Source organism: Epinephelus lanceolatus, chromosome 16 (assembly GCF_041903045.1).
Source record: "Epinephelus lanceolatus isolate andai-2023 chromosome 16, ASM4190304v1, whole genome shotgun sequence".
Classification (NCBI taxonomy): domain Eukaryota; kingdom Metazoa; phylum Chordata; class Actinopteri; order Perciformes; family Serranidae; genus Epinephelus; species Epinephelus lanceolatus.
In genome coordinates, this window is record NC_135749.1 from 42,500,652 (window position 1) to 42,510,000 (window position 9,349).

The 9,349-nt window shown below is 40.3% G+C and overlaps 1 protein-coding gene across 2 annotated transcripts in view; it reads right to left on the reverse strand.

The window, feature by feature from the left end:
• LOC117251103 (rho guanine nucleotide exchange factor 2-like) overlaps positions 1 to 9,349 on the reverse strand; it is a 377,871-nt gene that overhangs the window by 102,607 nt on the left and 265,915 nt on the right. For both annotated transcript variants that reach the window (XM_078176114.1, XM_033617091.2), the window contains exons 10-12: positions 7,979 to 8,093; positions 7,279 to 7,355; positions 6,465 to 6,636 (exon numbers count right to left, since the gene is read on the reverse strand). In XM_078176114.1, the coding sequence (XP_078032240.1) occupies positions 6,465 to 6,636; positions 7,279 to 7,355; positions 7,979 to 8,093 (364 nt within the window). The remainder of the gene's footprint in view (positions 1 to 6,464; positions 6,637 to 7,278; positions 7,356 to 7,978; positions 8,094 to 9,349) is intronic.

Here is a 9,349-nt window from a genome sequence, read left to right on the forward strand (position 1 = left end):
CGGCTTGCGGCGGGCGTATGGTGCACCACGACCGGCTTGAGGCGGAGCAGGCTCGCGGCTTATGTGTTTGTCACTTTCTTTTTCATTTTAACCCACACCATGATCTTTTCCTGACCCTAACCAAGTGGTTTTTGTGCCTAAACCTAACCAGACCTTAACCACAGGGCATCATGATGATTTCGGAACAGACTTCGGAACAATGAGTTTAGTATGGTCGGAACAATGGGATGTCGAACCAATGGGCTGTCGAACCAATGGGCAGTTCCCGATTACAATTGGGTCCTACATGGACAACTTCATCGTCGCTCGGGCCCTAATAAATAAAAAGGGAATACTACATAACCTATACATACTTCAAATCAGTCAGCTTTGATTTCAAAAGGCTGTAGCTTGAAAGTGGTGAGCGATAAAGGCATACTGTAAATGACAAAAATATTCATTATGACCCAAAGTGATGAGAGTAAATTAACTCATCTAATTGGCATAACTCATCTATATGGCATATATGACATCACTAGGTGGCGGCCATATTGGATTTCATAATTCTCAGTGAAACTTAATTTTGAACATATTTACACAGTAGATTTATTTTCTTTTTTTTTGCTTTTGTCATCTCATCCTCAAAATAAAGGAACAGGAATCTGATGGGAGTAAATTCACTCATCTAATTTGCATATTGTGACATCCCTAGGCGGTGGCCATATCTGATTTCATACCTCTCAGTAAAACTAAATTTTGAATATATTTACACAGTAAATTTCTTTCGTTCTGTGTTGTTTTGGTCATCTCATCCTCACAATAAAGGAACAGGAATCTGATAGGAGTAAATTCACTCATCTAATTTGCATATAGTGACATCATTAGGCAGCAGCCATATCTGATTACATAACTCTCAGTAAAACTGAATTTTGAACATAATTACACAGTAATTTTTTTAAAAAAATTTATTTATTTTGTTATCTCTTCCTCAAAATGGCCAGGGGTCCTCAGTCTCAGACTTTTCTACAAGCCCCATGCACAAATGAAGTGACAGGAAAGCGTTCATCTCTGGGACAGTAACATCATACCAGTCAGTGAGTCTAGATTTTGGTTTTATCTGTTCTCTGGATAAGAACTTATTAGCATAACTATTGGTTTCATTTGTGATGAGGGTCAAATCACTGGGTTTAGCATTTGTGAGATCCTTGTCTCCACGATAGCCAACAGGCTCATCAAAGTCCCCGATCCACTTGTGATCCCCTTCCTCTTTTCTCAAGTAAATCCAGCCATCATCATCACTGTTTACAGCCCTGCTTTTATCACCCCTGCAGCCTCCAACATGTCCCCTCCTCAGCTGATTTCTGCCACCCCGACCACAATGGGCAAAGCCTGGTTATTATCGATGTCATGTGCTGCTTTGTGTGGACCGTCGTTGTGCATGCGATGCACAGACGCACCGTCACTTTCACGCCGGATTTCCACTGGATGCGTGTCCGTTGCGGAACGGCAGCGCTGGTTATCCGCTGCTTGCTCCGCCGTCCGTCAATACCCACCGGCTGCGTTTGCTGTGCGGAGCGGTGCAGCTCCGCCGAAGACATCTCGGTGCACTGCCATGATTAATATCTCCTCGTCCATGGTGTTCACAGGGTGAAATGACGTTTGAAAACCTCTGACCTGTTGACTTCAGGCCTGCCTCTGCCCATTATGTCATTTTTAAGGTGTAGTGCAGGGAAATATGATCCGCCGTGAACACTGTGTATTTTATTTTGAAAATTAACCGGATGTTTTATTGTGTTTCTGTGCACGACTTCCTGCCCTGCATGATCTGCTCTGTGCTGAATTACTGCGTTGTGCTCCGGCGCCCGGCAAAAATAGAAGTCCTGTGTATCTGTTGCAGAGGGCTCTGGAGTGCCGGAGCTGAGAAGGAGCCGGAACGCAGCACAGCCGCAGCCGGTGGAAACACACACATTGACTAGAATTGAATCCTATCGGCTCCGCTGCCGTGCCGGAGCGGAGACGCAACCAACACGCATCTGGTGGAAATTGGCCGTCACTTTCACCACTCGGCGACCAATCGTCATCAGAAGGCAAAAATCTCTTGTCAGAATCAGAATCGGCAAGTAACTGACAAAGTACTTCATCAACAGTGAACAATTCTTTGGGCATTTTGTGTGTTTTTGCTGTATTTCGCTCTCTATCTTTCTCTATCTGCTGGCCCTCGCATCGCTCTCTCTCATGATTTATTAGCCGACTATGGGTGTTTACTCTTTTACTTATCCAATCAAACTTTACCACGGTCTCTCTCAGCCAATCAGGATGCCACTGCAAAAAATTTTATCTGCTCTCTCTTCTGCTGCTGTCAGCCATCATTTTAGGCAGCTCAACAATGGCTCATTCTTCTACTCATGCAGATCATTAGCACTTCTCCATCTTCCTCTCATCCATCCATCCATCCATCCATCCATCTCATTTTCACCACCTCTACCACCACCAGCATCTAGACCCCAGGGGTTTCCCTATTCAACAATGGATTCATCACCTTCCTTAAATCATACCACCTCTATGGGGTCTATTTGTCAAAATACTTTTCACATTTTGCATTCCTATGGGCACATGTTAATGAATATTATTTTTACTATAAAAATGTGTCTCTCCTGATTGAAATAAAGTTAGATAATGAAACAAGAAGATGAAATGGAAAAAAAAAAAATCACTGAACAAAAACCTAATAATGAATTAGAAAACAAAGAAGAGACACTCCTAAACCAACCACAGCATGATATTCGCAGGGCTGTGCACAGGCTAATAGAGGTGCAGGGACTCAAAGGCAGAAAAGGGCACTGGGTCTAGCACAATACAGTATGTAATATAAATTGATAAAGTAGGCTACTAGTCATAAATAGCTAGCTAACAACCTAGCTGCATACCATAGTATGTAGCTTTTTAAATCTTTGTGCAAAGAAATTATCACCAACAGATTAGTTTAAAGGGCCAGTCAAATAAAATGCTGATAATATAACGTTAAATATAATAATATTATACATATATATATGTGTAAAATATATGTATGTATATATATATATATATATATATATATATATATATATATATATATATATATATATATATTATTATTATTAATAATAATAATAATAATAATAATAATAATAACAAGTCATGACTGGACCAGGCTACTGGTCAGTGATAAGTGGTAAGTTTCGCTTTCCACAGAAATGCTTGTAACGTTAGATGTGGTATGGAAGGGGCATCACCCAGGGCTTCCAATCACCGATCTCCTTATCTGATATTTTGTTTCAATCAATATCTGTTCGGCAGGGCAGGGAGAGCAGGCTGTGCACGACAGGGAAGAAAAAAAAGGCACTTTTCTATACAAGGCAAAAAGGGCAGGGGCTCAAGCACCCTTAGAGGTCTATTTGTGCACGTGCTTGGATATAAGACTTAATGTATTATCTCTTAACTGGAGCTGCATTATATTCTGTACAGAAGGACATGAACTAACATCACCAGGACCCATTCAAAAGTCATGTTTGTAATGCATTACATTAAAAAAAGGTAATGTGAGGAGACTGAAAATATATCAAATTTTCAAGCTGAGTAACAGCAAAAGGAGCTTATTACAATGTAGTCAGTCAAGTTTTTGACTACAAGTAGCACTGGGCTGCAATGCTTCTATGAGTGGAGCACAATTTTGTTTGCTCTCATCCATGAGCAAGTGCGCGCATGGTTTGGTTGGTGGTTTCACAGTATTCCACTGATCTACAGGTGGCAGTAGCATTCCAAGAAACTAGAGGCAAAAAATACATTGATACTCACAGGCTACTCATTTGGCATAGATTCCCTTAAAAAAAATAGCAATAAGTACAACACATGGATGGCTACATCACTTCCAAACATATTTAATCATTGCAAGTTTGTCATATTTGTGCCAAAACAGACATAACATATTTAGTTGGCCCATGTCACATGACCGTGGAAACCAATGAGACACGAGAACCAAGCAAGTGCACACTGCACAGCTGCCAGCCACACACACTTCTCTTAAGCATCTTGTGTTGTCACTCTTGTTGTCTCAAAGTGAGCAAGTACATCAGAAATTGAAGAATGTCAGAGAGGAAACAAAGTGTGGTGTGATCCTACTTCTCATCTTTCTATAATAATACAGCAAGACGCACTATTTGTGACACAAGTGCCACACTGCTGCAACAAAAGTAACCTTTTCAAACATTTAAACGACATACCCTGAAACTTTTAAGGAGGCTGAGCAATGGAAACAAGATGCCCAGACAGCCAGCTCTTCTGTGTCACCTGTTGTCCATCAGAGGATGTTGAAGGAGAACTTTCAAACGGCAAAGCATATCCAGGCATCGGTGGCACATTAACTAATACCTCTGCCAAGGAAGTGGTGGAGGTAATGTTTTTGTTGTCTGCATTATATTCCTTATCATCACCACCATCTAATTTTAAGTCCAGACACTACAGATTTATAGAGTAAAATAGATAAATAAATATCACCATGAAGTTATGTTTAAATATGCAAATTAGTTATTGTTTAATTCAATAACAATTGTTATCTTAACAATGGATAAAGGCAGGTTCAAAATTTGTTTCATTTTATTGAAATATTAGATTTAAAGGTTTTTACAAAGAGCATTTTATTGCCCTCATATATCAGTAAAATAAACACCTAAATGTGTATCTCTCAAAACAATCTCAAAACTGACCAGAGTATGAAAAAATATATAGGTACTAAGTATAGTGGAAGAACAGGTACTTGTTTAGCTGACAAGGGACAAAAATTTCATTAACCTTAGCTCCTGGAAAAGAGCAGCAGTGGATCTCTTTCTCATATTTCCATCAATTGAATCTCTTATGACTAATGTAGCTGGTGAGGGAAGTCGCAGCAAGGCTCTGCTGACAGTCTGCCCAGAAGAACGCTCAGGTTAAGTCATTTGCCGCAGCATTGGAGGAAGTCAAACAGATGGAAAAGCAGACAGAGGTCACTCCTACTGCTTTTCTAAAACAGAGCAGCTAACAGCTAACTGATGTCCACCCACCCCCACCAACATCACAAATAGAAACTAATTCTGTAGGAAACACTGATAACATCAAAGATATTACTTTACAAACTTGGTATAAAAATATATTACTTGCTACGGCAGACTTTCTATCCTTTTCATTGGAATGACATGTTTTTGTCTGTGTAACCTAGCTTATTGTGGCTAACTTACCCTAAAGCAACAGACGCTGTGGATTGTGCCATATTGCTCTCTTGGTCAGCTGGCTTGCCCGGTTGTTACTGTCGTTGCCCTGGCAATCTGGCCCATGAATTTAGGGGGGGAGAGAGCTTTTGGAGGAGCATGTGTGTTTGTTTGGGTTTTGAGCCTGATTATATTATCAAAAGTCTCTCTCCAGAATTAAAAAACTCCAAGTTTAAACGCTATTGTCACTTTATTAAATAAGGAGCACTACATTAGAGCCCTGCGTGGGACTGTTTTCTTCAACCCGCTCCTGCCCGCTCCCGCTGAATTTCTGACCATTACCGTCTGCAACCGCAACGTGTGTATTACACTCCCTCCCGCTCCCGCAATGTGTATATCTACTCCCGCCCGCACCCGCAAAACTCTGAGAATTTATGCCCGCACAATAATAGAGATTGATGATTTTGTGTCTTCTCCCGTCCCGCAGGAGAAAACACGTCATTTTATAGGCTATTAATAAAGAGATTCATGGGGTTGTTTGTTTCGTTTCTCTGGCCTGCATGTCTTTTGACGCACTGGTCAGGAATAGCGCTCCTATTTCGTTGTTTTCATTTAGTTTTTAATGAAATAAAGGCTGTTTCATATTCTATTCTCCTCCTCTGTATTTTATTTATTTTTCTACCTTTATATAATCACGCAGTGATTGAGGTTAAGGCAGGCCTGGTGCCAGGATGAAGTTACTGAGGGGGCGGTTAAAAATTATGAGGGGGCAAATCTTTATTATGCAACATAGGTTCACAGTGAGTTATTAAAGTGCACAGACGTGCGTAATAGTCGCGCGTAATGACAGCTCGTCGCTGGTGAAACACAATAAACTGCCCGTCTTCTTTCATGTTTGTCTCATCACAGATGGAGCTTACAGACAGACAGGTGGAGTAAGCGGTAAATTGATATGAAAGCTGGTTCAGGGCATATTTGTCAATTTATGAATAAATATAGAGTGGAAACGCTTATGCATGTGCACCAAGATCCTGCAGTGTTTTTTTTAGCCGCCCGTTCCCGCCCGCAGCAAAGTCCAAACCGCCCGTTCCCGCAATATTTGCGTTGGGTCCCGCGGGACCCGGCAGGACCCAGTCCCAAAGCAGCCCTCTACACTACATTGACTCTACAAGTATTGTACTGTGCAGAGCTACATACTGTAAGTTCACTTATAAGTGTGTAAAGTATACTTTACACACAGAATAAAGTTCTCCCATGGATGTGTACCTTTGAGCCGGGATCCTGGGGTTTTCCAGAAAAGGGTCCCTTCATGGACAAGTCTCCGGCGGAGCAACTCTCCAGGCTTGAAAAGTCCACCATCCCTAACTCTGGCCTCAGCCCGCAGGTCCAGTTTGGCCTGGATCTCTTGTAGACGCTGTGTTTTCTCCAGGTCCTCCATCTGCCAACCAGGGTAGGGTACAAAATAGAGTAAAGATGAACATGAATTAACTAATCTGATTCAGTTTAAACTGAATATAATATAATAAACTGGTGCAAAGTTTATCATCTTAAACATAAACTTGCATGGAAATTCAGTAATTTTCCAAGATTCCAGTAATCTTCTAAGAAGTTTTTAAGACTGTATTTTGGGCTTTTATTGCTTTTATTTATTGCTGCTTGCAGCTTTAATTATGATTATTATTATTATTAGTGGTGGTATTACTATTGTTATCATTATTTTATTATATTATTATTATTATTGTTATCCCTTATCAACTCTCTTATTTTCTCTACACCTTATATACTTTTTTCTAGTCTGACAGTGTGGAACGCAACCAAACACACACACCCATGCATACACTAACATCAGAGCATCACAACCCCAGCACCTTATCCCCTTGCTCCTTGACTAAACTTTTATAATTGCTTTGTTTTCCTCGTGTTGTCCTGTTAATGTTCTGTCTTTTGTCTTGAAATAATGGAATAAAAAGGCACAGGTGTTATAGAATGATATTAATGTATATAAGATTATTAATGTCTGTGTGAAATGTTATTAATGTAATATTCTGGCCAATACGGTATTCAGACAGTACTTTGGTACCTGTTGGTCTATTGAACTTAGAAGTTCTCTGACCATGGAGAGAGCCTGGGCTAGAGATGAGGCTTCTTCTTCATCATCTAGAAGAGACATAAACAAAGCATTATTGTGGGAATACAAAAAGCTAAAACAACAGACACAATGTAGACAGAATATTATTTAGTCATCATTGTCTATTAGTTTTATCATTGATTAGACAGACCCAAAGATCTCCTCCTATGAATTTAGTATTGCTTAGTGTCACTTGCTCAAAAATTATCTGTCGTCAAACTAAATTCTCATTGCAGTAAAGTTATTTTAGTTCATATAGTTGCAGCAGCACTATGTGCACAAGGTTTGAGTATAGAAGAAGAATATAAAGGGCCTGTGACTGATCATTATCCTCTTATCTTAGCAACATGGAAAGAGTTCACAGTGGTGCAGGAGGCGAATAGCTTCTCCACATAAGAAAATGGGACTGTTGTCTGAATGGTGCAAAGTGCCAAGATACTTCACCTCCATATGCTGTTGAATACAAGTTTGTGGATATGCTGAATGTCCTGTTAATGTCATGTTTGCTGTGCACAGGCCTGTTGTTGCCTGACTTGACACTGTTGTATTAACGTAGACCTTAAAGATTATGTGGATGTGCAAATCTGCTCTTATTTATATTGTGCTATGCAAAAAGCTGTAGACTGATAATAAGGCCATTGTGATAATTCACCAGTGTTGTCCAGAATGCGCTGAACAAGGACAGGATACTTGGAGATCCGCTGCGTCACCAACAAGATGCACTCCTGAACACCATGGCAACGTAGCAAGGGTCCACGACTCACCCGCTGTCCAGACACAGAAAGACACACTGACATTCTCTTTTTCATTCTGTTTAAAAGGCAACTTTGAGGATAAGGAAAAAAAAGACCACTGTTTAGTAACAAACAGATAAGGCAAATGAACTGGACATATATAAATTAAAATAAAAACAGGTTTAGAATCTTTTAGACATGCCAACTTGATCTCCCTACTTTTGTAGAGAATAACAGATTAGGCAATGCTGAGTAGCAGAAGCAGTTCACCACTTTTAGTTGAACTCTTGTGCTGGAGGTAACATTAACAGTCAACATGTTCTCACTGTCAATGCTTCACATATCGCCACTTGGTCAGTAGACTTTCACGTCTACAAATGACGCGCAAGGTATCCTGGGTGCATCTGTTGTTCACGTCTTTCACTTCACTTCCATTTCCACAGGAAATGTACTGTTTCTCCTCATTAGATTCATACAGTCTTTTTTAAAAATAAACTTACAATGGCAGTAAGTCACCCCATAATTCCTTTTTTCCCCTGCAACAAAAGCACGTGGTTAGGTCTAGAAAAAAAACCCATCATGGTTTGGCTCAATGTTCAAACAAGAAGCCAACAGTAGGCTCCTGGGTGAAAGTCTAGTGTTTGTAGGACCCATCCACCACCCCTGCCACCTGCCCTATAGGGCCTTTCAGCTCCTTAAATGATGTTGTTACCCTGTGGTGTTTCAAACTGACGCTGCCTGGTGGCATATCATACCACTCAGACAGGATGCCTTTTGTCATCGGTGCCTGACGCAGAAATCACTAGCCAAGAGGCGGTATTTGACGACAGGTTTTCATAGTCTGTGTACTTGGCAACCAAAAGATTTTTATTTTTTAATGAGGAAAAAAAAACATTGAGAAACGAGCTGGGTCCGTCTATCAACCAATCATCCAAGTATTTCAAAGGAAAATGATGTTTTCTTGTTTTTGTCTTGAAATTAATAATAAGGAAACCCAGAACCTGTAATTCCCCATAATAAAGTTGAGTTGAGTTGAAACCAAAGAACAACTTTAAATTAAAGCTGCAAGCAGCGTTGGGAGGGACCTCAGCCCCTCGCCGTCGTCCCCCAGCTCACATAGACGACGCGAATCAGCCTGAATGTATGTTGAATTAATATCTGATAGTATACATACAGTACAGGCCAAAAGTTTGGACACACCTTGTCATTCAATGCGTTTTCTTTATTTTCATGACTATTTACATTGTAGATTCTCACTGAAGGCATCAAAACTATGAATGAACACATGT